This window comes from Amia ocellicauda, chromosome 10 (assembly GCF_036373705.1).
Source record: "Amia ocellicauda isolate fAmiCal2 chromosome 10, fAmiCal2.hap1, whole genome shotgun sequence".
NCBI lineage: Eukaryota > Metazoa > Chordata > Actinopteri > Amiiformes > Amiidae > Amia > Amia ocellicauda.
This window is the reverse complement of record NC_089859.1, coordinates 1,791,320-1,807,016: the sequence shown is the minus strand read 5'-3', so window position 1 is coordinate 1,807,016 and position 15,697 is coordinate 1,791,320. Positions and strand designations below refer to the sequence as shown.

General features: G+C 40.4%; 1 protein-coding gene across 6 annotated transcripts in view; it reads left to right on the top strand.

Annotated features, from left to right (window-relative positions):
• The window catches only part of arhgef9a (Cdc42 guanine nucleotide exchange factor (GEF) 9a), a 116,449-nt gene extending 101,937 nt beyond the window's left edge, over positions 1–14,512 (top strand). For 5 of the 6 annotated variants that reach the window (XM_066714689.1, XM_066714688.1, XM_066714692.1 and 2 more), the window contains 3 exons: positions 3,801–4,044; positions 4,853–4,921; positions 7,040–14,512. In XM_066714689.1, coding sequence (XP_066570786.1) covers positions 3,801–4,044; positions 4,853–4,921; positions 7,040–7,221 — 495 coding nt within the window. In that variant the 3' untranslated portion in view covers positions 7,222–14,512. Of the gene's footprint in view, positions 1–3,800; positions 4,045–4,852; positions 4,945–7,039 lie in introns of all 6 variants that reach the window. The other variant, XM_066714691.1, reaches the window with a different exon arrangement.
• Positions 14,513–15,697: the final 1,185 nt, after the last annotated feature.

The following is a 15,697-nucleotide window of genomic DNA, read 5'->3' as shown; positions in this document are numbered from 1 at the left end:
ATTAATCTCTCAACTGTCAGTTAAGAATCTCTGGCTCTTATGAACTTTTCTTTGCTTTTACAAACCTAATTTGTCTTTCTTGCAATGGGAGGCATATTGGTTTCTGTTCAATGTATCAGCAGTGTTCAACTAGCTTTGAAATCGAACTCTGAATTGTTTAAAACACTTCCTTCTTTCTCTTTCTTTATGGTGTTTATGGATATACCTCATTACTTTCCTTTCTCTATTTTTTCCTCCCTTGTTTTTTCCTGCGTCTTATTTAAATGCACAAAAGACATAAAAGTTGTAGAACTGCCAGCTTATGCAGCGGAAAAAAATGCTTGAGGGGAAACAAAATTACAAGAAAACAACAACAGTAAAATAAATAGTGAATCCTGGCAAGAGACAGGCGAAAATAAAACCGAAACTGGTGCAGCTGTCTTAGCCAAGTATCTGACATGAGACAGATTGACACCGGCGCTCTGTTACACACAGGGCTTAGCAATGACATTCTGGGACTCGTGACAACTTTACATCCAAGTCATTTAAAGTCATACGTTTGTTCCTGAAGTGCGTGCTGCTCGTTCAAGTAGGCTACGGCTCGAACTGGAGTGTAACGGCTTTTCCTTCCGTTTTGGTCGATTACCGAACACAATATCGGTATCCATGTATTTCCTCTGGCAGATAGAGAATCCTCCGAAATTGTCAGCTTTGTTACAGGATGCGTTCATGAGTTTCCATCGTAACACACGATGCCCCACCCCCCTTTGAGTAGTACTTTCTTTCTCAAATAACCAAGAACATAAAGTGTCCAGTCGAGAGGAGGCCATTCGCCCCATCGTGCTCGTTTGGTGTCCATTAATAACTAAGTGATCAAGGATCCTATCCGGTCTGTTTTTGAATGTTCCCAAATTGTCTCTTCAGCCACATCGCTGGGGAGTTTGTTCAGATTGTGACGCCTCTCTGTGTGAAGAAGTGTCTCCTGTTTTCCGTCTTGAATGCCTTGAAGCCCAATTTCCATTTGTGTCCCGGGTGCGTGTGTCCCTGCCGATCTGGAAAAGCTCCTCTGGTTTGATGTGGTCGATGCCTTTCATGATTTTGAAGACTTGGATCAAGTCCCCACGTAGTCTCCTCTGTTCCAGGGTGAAAAGGTTCAGGTCCTCAGTCTCTCAGTAGGACAGTCCCTTCAGACCTGGAATAAGTCTGGTTGCTCTGCTCTGAACTGCCTCTAGAGCAGCGATATCTTTCTTGAAGTGTGGAGCCCAGAACTGTCCACAGTATCCAGATGAGCTCTAACTAGTGCATTGTACAGTCTGAACATCACTGCCCTTGTTCTCAATTCTACACTTTTGACAATATACCCTAACTTCCTGTTTGCCTTTTTTATTGCTTCCCCACATTGTTGCATCCACGCCTCTTGTTTTATTTTAATATGGTGCACTCCAAGAACAGATGGGATGAGAAGGTAGATAATTGATTCTTTAATGTACCCCTCCAAGTACAGAGGAATATTCTTTATTGACCATTATCGTGAAGACTGTATTATCTTGGGAAGTATATTAAAATATAGTACTAATGTGTTGACTTTGGGGGCATTCAGGCATCGTGAACTAAGCTGGAAATTTCAGCAGTGGCTCCGTTTGTGGCTCTTTATTGCTTTCATTGGAAAATTGCCAACGGGAGCAACTGGAGTGATTGTAATCAATTGCATAATGCCTCGCTAGATATGAAGCAAAAAACACAAAAGCAGCGTCCTGCATGGAAAACAGCATGGGATGAAAACAAATATATTTATTTATGTATTTATTTTTAATTTGGTAATTATAATTCTAACCCATCATAAAAGATAACTGAAGTATTAGTTTATCAAAAGTAAAATTAAATTGCGAAAACAACATATTTAAGAGACTTCAAAGACAGTAATAGCTATTTTTCTATTTCCCACTACAGAACAGAAGCAAATAAATTCTGAATTATTTATCATTAAAACCAAACTGTCAAAGAACTTAAACGAGACTGCAAACAATAACTCAGGCCTGGCAATTCACAGAGAACACAAAGTACAAGGAAATTAAACTTGATAACATTATGCACTTATTTCAGAAGGCACCCGCTGCGCTGTGATCTCCGAAATGTATTTTATTTATGGCGCTGATGCAGTTGGTGACTGAAACCTTGGCCTTTGTGGTCGACTGCTTTACACTTCTTTGCAGATTGAAACACAATTCTCTTTATTTTTATCATGTCAGCGTTTGGGGTTTGCTTTCTGTTTTTCATACAGCATCACGTCTGCAGTTACACATTTAAGGAACTGAACAACAAAGTTTGTCAGACCAGAAAAGAAAGAGAGGTTTCGTCTATGTGTCTGTGTGTGCGCAGACACAATTTCAGACACTGACAGTCTCCCGTATTTGCCCGTAGATTACTGTCCCCCTCTCCCACTTACAACAGGAAATTCTCAAGGTGGCCATTCTCCGTCACTTCCAGGGGATTTTACTTGTCAGTTTTAGATTTGGTGGTTCTCATCGATTATCAAACCAAATTCACAAACTTCCACTTTTGAGATTTAACATCCTCCTATTTTAGTTCCACATTCACACTGCATACCCTCCAGTAGACTTGGCACCCCAGCACGCCCCTCTGTGAATTCCCAGTGTGTATTTTTCATGGTCACAATTCCAGTTATGGCTCCTATATTTAGTCGAATGTCTTAACCTGGTCAGCAGATGTTCAGTTCTTTCGAAACACGGTAGCCCAATTTGCCCTCTACCAGAACTGGGTAATCGCAGGTATGCAGATGTGCATTTGATTCAGCCGGGTCCTCGCAGGAGAACAAAGGCAGATTAGATCAGGGAACGTGTAGAAAGAGGTTCCCATCGATGGTGGTAATGCAGTTAATATTAGGAGCAGTGAATGCACCATTTCAATGACTGCGAGTGAAAAGAGAGTCTAATGCTATTTTGTCGGAGGAGAAGGTAGTCGAAAACCGCCTGGGGAACCTAATTCTGTATTCTGGTGGAGACCCAATTCTCCTGAAAATAAACCACAATGCAGTCTATTGTGCCTCTATACCTTATTAACAATAATATCCTTTACCATGCCGATTTGAACTATATCAGTTTCTTCAAGAATGTTATAGGAGCAACGCTTTTTCATTCAGGAAAAAATACCAATAATAAAGGCAAAACGAGCTCACCTCATTAGTTTTAATACCTGAGCTCAGCTGCAGTGACTTCGCTTAGGACTTATATAATGTGCATTTTGTCCTTTTGTGAAATGTTTCATGATGATGGTAAGTCACCCTGTAAGGGCATCTGCTGTCGACTGAAATAAATATGAACTTGGATTGAACCCCTGATTCTTTTCCACTATTGCAATTTAGTAACATGACAATATAACATTAAACACTAGAGGACACTTGGTCTCACCATTTAATCAGTACTGACTTGCCCATCGGGACAGAGAGGCAACAGTGAGCCCTTCAAATAATACCTGTTTAGTTTCCATTCTGAATAGCATGGACTCAGTGTTAAAACTATAACAGCCTCAATAGTTTTAAATGCCCAAATCTGGAGAGGGGCCCGGATCTTGCATATGTAGTCTAAGGGCTTGTTCTTCGTTATTCCATGGTGGCATATTTATGTAAACTGTTGATTCCTCTTTTTTAAAGTTTCCCAGAAAGGCCGCTTCAGAGTCCACTGCTGTATTAAGAAACGGAGCAGTTCAGTCCCACAGGAGCACCTCAGCCGCTGTGCCCTGACAGCTCTCCGCCCGCACTGTCGCCTCGGCCGTGTAACGAACCCGAGCTTTTTCTCCTGCAGGACTTGATACGCCGTGACATCCTGTACTACAAGGGCCGCATCGACATGGACCGGTACGAGGTGATCGACACGGACGACGGGCGGGACGACGACTTCAACGTCAGCGTCAAGAACGCCTTCAAGCTGCACAACAAGGACACAGAGGAGATCCACCTGTTCCTCGCCAAGAAGCTGGAGGAGAAGCTGCGGTGGCTCAGAGCCTTCCACGAGGAGAGGAAGATGGTCCAGGAGGACGAGAAGATAGGTGAGCAGTCTGTGATGTGTGGCGGTGTTGAGAAAATACAAGGGTGTTGTCTGAGGGTGAACTTAGGGGACCAATGGCATGGCCTGTCCCTCCTGTGCGCACAAACTGGCCTCACCAAGTATGCCGAAGTTTTAAACTGCTACTTAAAAACCTTTGACTGGTGTTCACCTGCCTGTTATTTATCAAGGCTTTATGGTTCGGAATATAAATCAAACCTTTTTATTCTGGAGAAAATCCCTTCGTTTCAAAGTATCCCATTGCAGAGGATTTAAACCTGCTTTTAGATGAAGGGGAAAGGTTTTCAGCTGCTGTAGAGACGCTGCTGAATATACAGTGATATTTATCATAAACTGTTGAATGCATCTTTTACAAATAAGGTGAGCTTTGATGTTTTGCATAAAAATATGATGCATTTGCTGTGAAGCAGGAGGAAATAATGTGTTCTGGATAAATCCTAGTCTACACAGCCTTTGAAATGTTAAAAGCAAACGTCTCATATTTGTTCCTGGTTATACAAGTCACCTGATTAGTACAATAAATAAAATATGATCAGTTTTTAGGTTCCAGAAACGCATTGTGGGGGCGGTGAATGCTTTCAAAACTTTAATGACTTCAGAAAGTGTCACTTGCTATAAGAAATTAAAATCATCTGAGACGAGCTATCGGACCAGGCCCAGATCTCGTAACGCCGAGGAATTGTCCTGTCATCTGCGGCGCTATTAATAGTCCCGCTCTGGCGTGGCTCGCGGAGGTGGGGATGTGTGTCTGAATAACAGCGCGATGCTCTTGTTTCCGCTTGCGTCCCCAGGGTTCGAAATCTCCGAGTACCAGAAGCGACAAGCTGCCATGACTGTGCGAAAAGTGACTAAACAGAAAGGTGAGGCAACAAAGAGACACCAGGTGATCCTCTGACATTTTCTTATTCTATCTTTAAACGTGTGTAGAGACGATTCCGGCAGCCTCTTCATTGCTGTCTTCAGGATTGCGGTCCTCTTGATGATTGCTGTGCCCTGTTCTCCTCCGTTCATCAAAAACAGAGAAACAAAGATCTGAAGTCTGAGATCTGAAACTCCACCAGTTTAGCCTATGAGACGCTTTTAGCTTTTTCCCGAACACCTGCAGCCTTTAATCCTTTCTAAATCTTCACACAATTGAATTTCCTGCAGCCGAGTCCTTCCCAAATCAAACCAGTGATTGGCGAGTGATGCCGATTTGACAAAGTAACTCCAATTCCTTGCGGCTGCTTTATTACGTTTAAGGTGGAACGATATTTGTGTCACTTATGCAACAGTAATGAAGAGACTTTGCTGGAAGAGGTCTACAAATGTTTGTTTGAATGTGAATAAGAAGAGACATACCTTACTGGCAGCATGCTTTGATAAGACTTGACAATATAGAAACAGGAACCTGGATATGTTTACGGTACATCTGAACATTGATTCGCCTTTTGTTTGCCATCATTAATCATTTATTCATTTTATTAATCTATATATGAAAAGAAGGCAGAACTGGAAAACCTGCAAGTTCCCCATATGTTTTCTGCCTGACTGGTTCAGTTGTAGTAATACTGTAAATATGTGCCGTTAAATAAAGATCCCTATTTAAAACAAGGAGTTATCTAATGCACGTACCCTGGTTCATATGAAATAACATTCGATCATGTTTATAAAATTAATTATTGTTTTAACTCAAACTTTCACAAAGCTAAATGACACTGTGTACTTTATTACTACCCCCACCCACACACAGTGCTTCCTTCATATTATTTCACTATTTAACTAGTTCTAGGAATGTGAAGATCCTGATTGATAGACTGTGAGTGTAATCTAGTTACATACTTTAATTTATTTTCATAATAACATGTATTTTTCACTGCGTTTCCTGGTTATATTAATTCATATTTTTTGGCAGAGCTTCTGACAGGAAACAGATTTGGCGCTGCACATCACATAACTGATGTCTTGCCAGTATTGAATCCTGCTTTGTTTAATACAAATAATATCTGTGAACCACAAGGAGATTTTAGTTTCCATGTTAATAACATGTTAACATCCCCACAAGAAGTGCATTTCAAGAGTACCTGGGGGGGGGCATGTTACTGTATCCATGACAAGACCACTTCTCATTTCTTACTTACTAACCTTTTGGACATGTGAAAATCCATTTGATTTCCTAAATATCTGTCCCCATATTTTATCCCCATATCTGTCCACATAGAAGTATTTCTTCTCATTCATTTCATAATTGTCTTTCCTTGGATCTTTTATTTCAGTCTCTGTATATATATTCCCAGACGCTTATAAGAATAGGAAATTCTTGACATGCGTGTCTGTTTACCCCCGACAACTTTACCAATCAGTTATCACTTTGTTTGCCATTTTGACAGATTGGCTAAACAATTTCCTCTATGCGGGGAGATTTATTTGCAATCGTATACCAAGGACAACCAGCCGTGTGATCTAAATCATGCAACTATACCTTTCTTAGAACAAAAGAAATGAGCAACAATGCATTTACATTCATTGTTTGGTAAAATGCTTTATCCTTTGACAAAGCCCTGCCTGTCTGAGAAGTGAGAAGGTGTCGTCACCTATCGGCCAATAGCGCGTGAAAGATAGTGGGGGCCTTTTAAATCCTAAATGTAACTTGAAAAAGTGCCGCGCAGCCCCGAAAATCATTTCTCACACCAGAGTGTTTGTTTTACGCTTCCTCATGACGCATGCTTATTTTAGACGTGTATTTTTAGCCTTTTCATCCTCTGCCTACAAACATCAGCATCTCTCTCGGTGTGTGTCTGTTTGTGTATATATTCACTTCACTGATTTGACAGATGGTTATAGTTTCAGTACCAGAAAGCTTTTTAGTCAATGTTGTATATTTGCTGGTTTGTGTGTTTGTTTCAGCTAATTTAATTGTCCGTTTGTTTGTATATACCCTCCCTTCTCTTCTCTCCCTCTCTCCCCCTCTCTCTTCTCTCCCTCTCTCTCTCATCCAGGTGTGAGCCAAAACCGGTCCATGCCTCCCACCTACCCCCCGCCCCAGGACCCCATGAATCAAGGACAGTACATGGTAGCTGATGGCATGGCCCATTCCCAGGTATTCGAGTTTAACGAACCCAAACGGAGCCAGTCTCCCTTCTGGCAAAATTTCAGCAGGTTAACGCCATTTAAAAAATAGAAGAAACTAGACATTTTTAGAAGGACCTCCTTATTTTTTGAGAAGCACTATACTGCAAATAACTTCATAGAGACTATCGGGGAAGAGAAACGGACCGACGCGCTTCGGAAAGCTACTGATTTGTAAACATCGGACTGACTGACTACTGTACTGCTACTACTACTTCTACTTGTACAACTACTACTACTATTACTACTACTACTATGACTACTACTACAACAGATCCTTGGTTCCTGCAAAAAAAAAAAAACTTTGCCGATAAACACCTGCATCGTCGTGCTCTTTGGAAACCCTTTTCCTTTCTCGGGGGGTCCGCCCTTCAGGAAACACAAATGCGACATCAGCATTTTCCTTCTTGTTGTTCTTCTCCTTCTTTAGCAGGACTGGGTCGAAATTTAGGATCTTAAATGGAACGATGACTTCAACAACAAAGACACTAATCATTTCGGTATTTGTGCCATTCTCGGTGTGCTCTGTAGTGCACTGTGGTGTCGATGGGCATTTCTGTTTGCTTTCCTCGTTTTTTTCTCGCTGTTTTGGGGGTGTCAGTATTACCGTGTGAAAGCAGGCTGTTCATGGCTGAGTAAAAGCAAGGTTTAGTCTGGTTTTATTGCATATTTTTTACAAGAACATTCACTTGTACCTGACTGCTGCATGAAGAGGTCACTCGCAGGTATTACATGTGCAATTATTTTCTTACGGGTCAAGAACACCAGTGATTATGATTTAATGCAGATTGATCTAATGTTGTCGACAGGGTATTTATTTATGGTGGACCAGATTTGTGTTGTTTTGTTTATCATGGAAAAGAAACCGATATACTCTTTTATTTCTCCTATATTTTAGCCACTTCCATCCTACAAAGCCCATCTGGCTTCTAAATTACAGGGTTTGAAAGGCATTGTGTACAGCTACTACTGTTGGCCAAAATGCTTTCCTATTTTATCTCATCCTCTGACCCTCTGGGAATCTACGGTCATAAAACAATCATTATAAGGTGGCCTGAGGTTACTTTTATGGTGCTTACCAACTGTTTCGCCTCGTTGTGGGATACTTACTATTGATTTCTGTGGACGCCCGACGTCAAAATGATCCACAAATGATTGAATTAGTGAGTGTGCACAAGGGCATCCAGATATGGAACGAGAAGGAAAAAAAAATGTTTTGTAGTATTTTTGTTTCTTGTTTTGTGGGGGGATTGGTTGGAAATGGAGATTGAATTAAACTGGGAAGAGAAAGTAGGGGAGAAACACCCAGTGGCTCAGCGTAGGTAGGGGTTGTCCATCACACACGCAGTCGGCTGTGTCTGTTCTTTATTAAAGCGCCACAATCATGTCTCCTTGTATCGTCTCCACCTGTCAAGACTGAAGGATCGGGACACGAAACCAGAGCATGTCATTTCGAGTGAATGGAAACGGAAAACCAAGTTGAGAAGTGTTACGCCTTGTTCCCAGTTGCCCTCCGCCTGTCTGTCTATGATAAATACAATATATATGCCAGTCCATCTGGGAGGAATAAGACGTGGTGCAAATACTAAATAACCACTTCAGGACCAAGCATTTTTAGAGGGATTATTTTTAAATGATTAAGTGTAGGGTAGTGTTTTATAGTTTCTGATATAGGGTAGAGTATATGGTCAGATAGATCCATGAAGTGACAGCAGTCCTGATCTAGTTTAGCGAGAGAGAAAATAAGCTATGCTTTTGCACACACATCTTCAGTCTTGTTTTCGATGCATCTTTTTCTCCAGTGTGTTTACTTCTCCGAGAGCCCAGTCCATCACCCTTTCACGGTATCCGTCAAAGAATTAGGAATTTTAAAAAGTCGTTGAGGTGCAAAGGACTCCGCATACAACACGATCTGAATCGCTTATCTGCGGAAAAGTAGCGTTCACGTGGTCATCACTAGGTACCTTGAGTTATTGTTTGACAAAGCCCAAGAAAAATGTTTTCATTTCATTTCGCTCTTTTATGTCGCTCTTAACAACGACCAAAAAGGCAGCAGAGAAAAGGCACGTTGGGTCTCATTAATTTCGCTGATATTTCACGAGGACCTCAGGTCTGTGTTCAGCACTGCAGATTCAAAAGTTACAAAATGGCGTCGCTGCTGTGTAACAGTGCTTTCTAGCCTTTGCACTGGTAATTGAATCATCCAGACAAAACAAACACATTATTAGATCAAATATCCCTTCTCCCGAGTCTCCGTAAACAGCTGAGTCAAATCAGTGATCGCGTGGTTGTGTGTAGACTGATAGCACAATCAACCAAGTTCGTTCTGCATATCTTTATACCTTTATTGCACAGCATCACTATGCACCGAAAACCAAGACCTGCGTTCTTGACAAGACGATATTTAAGTATAAGTGGTTGGTTTACTGACATGATTTTAAGAAGTTATTATGGTCACTTTTTTTATTTTTTACTTTTATTTCATATTTTCATACATTGATGCACTGTAAGATACTCTTCTACAGCAGTTTTTTCTTGAGTTTGACCTAAATTTCCTCACCTGAGGTTTTTCCACACCTGTGAAGAAACCAAACCCATTTTGGACATTTTAAGTCACTGTATGATTTGTCTTTGTTTTAATGTTCAACATAAACTTTTGGTTAGAAATGTAGAACCACTAAAAAAAAACTCTGAGATTCTTGTCACATTTCCACTGGTGGTCCGCAGAGTTTCTGGCACATAATTATAATAATAGAGATAAGAGAAGAAATATCTTGTCTTTCTTGTCACTAGAACTTTAACAAATAAAATATTGCCCATTCATGTCTAGTTCTTAACTTTGCATTATAGGAACAATAATTTAATACAGATCACAAAGAAAGAACAGCTCACTTATATCACTTCAGTTCTGTCTGTGCTTTAGAGAGCGAAACAAAATACTATCCCACAATCCTTTGCGATAGTTCAGAAAGGTGGGCCAGGCCAGACAAGTGGAAACGAGGCATGATTTCTGATCAGAAGGAGACCTCTGTGCCGACTGCGTCTATCTGTAGTGTAAAGGTTATAGTCAGCCCAAATCACACACACTGACCCCCTCGCTCCTCTCCTCGTTAACTAATCACACAATCGAATAGGCCCGTTAACCAGAAACATTACTAATTACCTTACAACAAGCAGCTAAACCATGTACATACTGTAAATAGGACAGATCGTATATTTAAATATTTGTATTTTATGTATGAAACATATATACCTTAAGTTATATGCTATGTTTAGTTCTCCAGTGGACGCATGTTAATGGCATTGCCGATGCTGCATGACACACGCAAACTCCGCCCTGGTTTCTGTTCCGTTTCTTCTTGCCATGTTCATGACCTTAGCCAGGCAGTGACAACAGAGTGTTTATTATTTGTGGAGGAAGGGTTTAGTGTGAAGTTGCAATCATAAAGCGAAACATGACGAGGGGAGAAACGTATTGTAAGCCAAAAGACCCGACGGGAAGATCTCTTAACGAAACTGGATTCACTTTGAGATGCAGATGCTTTGTCACGGATGGAAAGGAGACATCGTCTGTAGCAGTTTGATGCAGCTATAAGCCCCTGGGTAAAATGTTACTGGAGAAACTATATTATACATGTCAGTCAGAACGAAATAATTATCCAATAGCTGCTGGGGGGAGTCTGAAACTTATACAAGCTGGGATGGATCGGACTGCTGGGTGTCTTATTTTCATCCCTGTCTTTATCAGTACCGTGTAGTGTGTGCTGTCTTTCTGAGAATTAGCAACGTAGTTACAGCCGAGTGTTCTTTCACATCGAGCGTTCACTCTTCTCTGGGTACCAGGAGTGTAAGAAGCCACACTGAACACGTTTACCGAGGTTGCAGGCTCATTGAAAGTATCCCTATATTTTGCACTGTATTGTAGAAATATGATGGTTAAATACTGATCAAACATTTCAGCAGCACTTTGTTGTGTGGAAAGAATAACCAGGTGTTCTAACGATGGATCAAACTGCTGCCTCTCCATTCTGTGTCTTCTAAAGTTGCACAAACACTTCTGATCTCATGGTATAGATGTCTGTTGGCTCAGGAAGTACTCAATACTAGCGTTCATCGTTGTAGTCGAAGGTTTTCACACCCTGCATTTGAAACCATCCATGAGTGATTTATTATAAGAAATGTATGTTTTGCAAACAAAGTCATGCTTGTATATCAATTGTATATTTTAAAAGTGTGCTGATTTCAGTTAATTGAACTTTAGATTCCCATCAATAAGCTATAATTGATGCATAAGTATAGTTTTATGAACAATATGAGACCAAATGCATTACATTGTTTCAAATGAAGGGAATCCATATCACTGGATGTGTGTGGTAGGCAAGGCATCCCATTGCCCCTGTTTTCCCTACATATTAATGGTCAGCTAGTGATTTTCACACATTTATTTCCTTTATGGTCGTTTATGGAGAGTTACGAAGATGTTTTACAAGAGGAGAGAGCTGAAACAACTCTCAAGCAGTCTAAAGACTCTTCACCCCTTTAGGAAATTATATAAAATGCACTTTTAAATGATTACTCTGTTAAGAGCCGGGTTTATTGTGCTCAAATGTGAAATGTCTTGATTTGACACCTGTAGGTTTGACTCTGATGTTTAAAGCCACAGTAGAATTGTTCCACTGATCAAGCAGACTTGCGCAGAAATGTATCTTGATCTCCGTTGCAGATGGGTTTGGTGGAGAGGAGAGGAGAGAGGGTTTGGGCCGAAGGTGCATCAGACGTTTGCTACAGAGAGTATATGTTGGATTGTTATAGACCAACTTTAACAGCACTGTTACTGCTTATGCACTAAAACTGTATGTTACAATCTTGGTGTGAATTTTAACGGCAATTGTAATGTGATTATACAACACAGATGTGATGCGGTTCATCTTCACTTCTAATGACCATATGCTGCTGGGTATGCAACTTCACCGGACGTTTTCAACAGTTTACCTGCAGTTGTTTCTAATGTGTTTTTGTTTATACACACACACACACACATACACAACTACACACACACACATATATATATATTAGTTTAGCCTCCAAAAAGTTATCATGAGTAAGTTCGTTTTTTGGTCTTATTTTTGTTAATTTGCTCCCCATATGATGTGTGTCAAACAAATCTTGGAAAAAAAAACACTGACTAAGAGGTAGGCAATTGGGAAATATGTAATTGTTTATCTTGACTTAATGATGTTTTCTGTGATATAATTACAAAGCAAGCTGTCTTCTAATAATCTTAGTGAACTACTTTAAAATCACACCATATCGTTTGCATTGACATCGTTGCATTGGCTATCGCTGTCTAGACATATCATGCGTCCAACAACACAAGTCAACACAATTCAGCCTCTTTGTCTGTGAACACACTCTACCAAAAAAGCACAATCATGTGGCGGTTGTACAAAAACAACCGAGACGGAGAGCTGCTGCGATTGTGGTGTGGGTCATTCCATAACGCGTTCAAACAAAAGCGACTGTGTAGCATGACAACATGTATTAAAAACAGAAACAAACTGCAAGTATCAGAAATGATTAGACCCTGTAGGGTGAAATGAAACTGAGATCTCACCACCACCCCCTGTCCCTGTTCTTTGTGTTCTTTGGTTTTGTTGCATTGTATTTGCTACACTCACTGGCCAAACTAGAAACAACCCCTCCTGGATATCGACAACATGTTTAGAGGGCAGACGAGTGTTTTATCGCACTGCACCTGAAGTCCAGCATGGGATGGTTGGGATTCCCTGACCACACAGATTTCAGTGCTGTGGCAGTCACCGAAGACACTTAGTCTAACCTGTGTCATGTTCTTCAGACCAGAGACATCTGTTATAACATCTATTATGTGAGATCGTTAGCGGTGTAAGTCCAGGGATTAACCCTTCCTGCTGGGGTCTGAATGAAGCATTGTCGGGTGCACTTGGATGTCATGGATTTCGATGCGTACCACATGATACCATCCACATCAACCCAGGGATCTTTCATCTTGTCTTCAGTGCCAAAATGGTTTAAACTGGAGTGCGTTGACACATCTGGTGTCTTTTCACCGCTCCACCACCCAATCTTGGGGTCGTAGGCATAGGAGGCTATTCCTGGAACAGACAAGTGGTTTTCAAGGAGGTCTCTTGATTGTTAAGCCGTGTAATTGATTAGCTCCCTGCACAACGTTTGGATGGAAAGTCCTCCTCTATCCGTCACTGAGGGCACCGGTCAACTCGACACATCTGTTTTCCGGTCACAATCCTTGCTGTGCAACATGGAGCAACAACTCTTGGATGTGGTTTTTCCTGTTCACCCCCCATGGCTGCTACACCGCAGATTGTCTTGACGACCATCGCTGGCTAAATCATTGTGGATGTGGTCCCAAAAATGAGGACTTTCTGGAAGTTTAACACAAATACTCTCACCCACATCACGGAAACTGCTGTTGATCTGTGTGGATTGCCAGGTGAACATATTCCTTTTTGAGGAACAAGTAATACGATAAAACAACATCCAGACCCAGTGGGCGAAGGGGTTTCACATTGTTTGGCCAGTGTGTATAGATCCACACAAGGACACACGTTGGCATGCCATATGAACCAAAGTCTGCATGAGCAAAGAAGAACGATCTTCTGTTATGGTCACTGCCATTCCCGTCACATTTAATCACATTTGATTCTTTCTTTTCCGCATTTGTAACAATTCTTGCTTTCCACTCGACGTCTCCTCTCCCAGGCCGATGGAGGGAGTAGGTACCTCCATCGAGTCCGTGCTGTCTATCCAGAGTCAGACACAGTGAAGCAATCTGCTGATCTTAATCGTCATTAGAAACCTGAACCCCACCAGTTGGAAGTGTAAGTCAGAGAGATGTCACTGAGAATTTTCCCACAATGAAAGCGTATTCATGGATGTACCTTGTTTAAGTTTTTTGTTGTGTCTGTGCCAAATACTTTCAAGAGCATTTCCGCTTATTAAAGATGATTTCTCTGTGAAACCCAACAACAGCGTTTGACTTCTCACAGTTGCACTGCAGTTGCAGAAACCATGTCGATATTTTCAAGGGACATTAATATGCCTCAAACTAATACTGAAAAAATAAAAACTAATGTGTTTCGTACATTGTACATAGTCACATAAGAAACTATATGTCTGCTTGGTGCTGTAATGTTACAGAAAAAAAAATGTTCTCTATTTTTCGTTTTTGAATTTTAGATATAGATATTTTGTAACTTGGTGAACTGTTATCAGTGTTGTATACAAAAAAAGTCTCAATATTTAAGCCAAACACCGAGCTGACTAAATAAATTATGCATAATTGATTTGGTTATCCAGGTTCTTTTTTTTTTTGTCGTATTGAGTAACTACACACGGTCAAGACAGACGTGCATTTTGAAGCAGCATTTGTAAAAAGAAAAGATAAGGAAACAATCTGAGCCTTTAATGATGCTAATGGGATGCGTCTGTTCTTCAGGTTTTTATAATTGGGCTGTTTTTATAGATAACGTTATCAGCATGTCTATGTATTTACTGTAGTGTCAGCACTTAAAACTAACGAACCCGTTTGAAAGTGTGTATGCTAATTGAAAGTAAAAAACTAAAAACATCAAAGGTATATGTGGGTAATGTCAAGGATGTTTCTCAGCTCAATAGTAAACTTAAACCCTCGCTACACCCCCTGCAGATATAACTCGAGAACAGATATGTCCAGCTGTCAGGTAATGTCTTTTTGCTGTGGAAGTCGAGAGTGATGAATCTTTGAAGCCACTTTTTATTTTCTTAAATGCTCAATTCATGGGATTGTCTTTTGGAACTTAGTTTAAAAACCTCCAAAGAAGTTTGATGGGCCGTGCGATCTTGTGGCCCGTCCTTTCATATCCAATAGTGTAGACTTTACTTTTTGCCCCCACGCAATCTACTGCTTAACATCTCAGCTCAGTACACAATTATGAAGCTGATTAAGTATTATTAAGAGACTCACAGCATTTATCTGATTCTACCTTAATCTTTGAACTGAGTCCACACTGAAAATTAATTCTCCATGTTGACTGACTGTCATTGCAAAGTCTTCTGTTGGTTTAATAACCACATCCTGAGTTGTATCTGATGCATATAGTTTAGTTTTACTTTTATATTCCATTGAAAATAGTTTAATAGTTTTAAAAAGTTTATTCGTTCATAGCATTTTCTGTGAAGACGAGTCACACGGAAATGAACATGTAAATGTGATTGCACTGAAGTAATATAAACATTACACCTTGTGAGATGTTACAGAATGACATTAAAAGACGCAAAGGATTACAGAAGAAAATGGTTTATTGTGTCAACCTATACAGATGTTACTTTGTGTAATTTTGATTTTAAAATAAGTTGCCTTTGGTGATGTGATGTTCTATAACAATGTTCACACACACAGTGCAATTCTAGTGTAACACTCGGAAGATATCAGTGGTTTCTATGGTTTTAAATCATATTATGTTTCTTGGTCATTACTTTCTGAAATGATG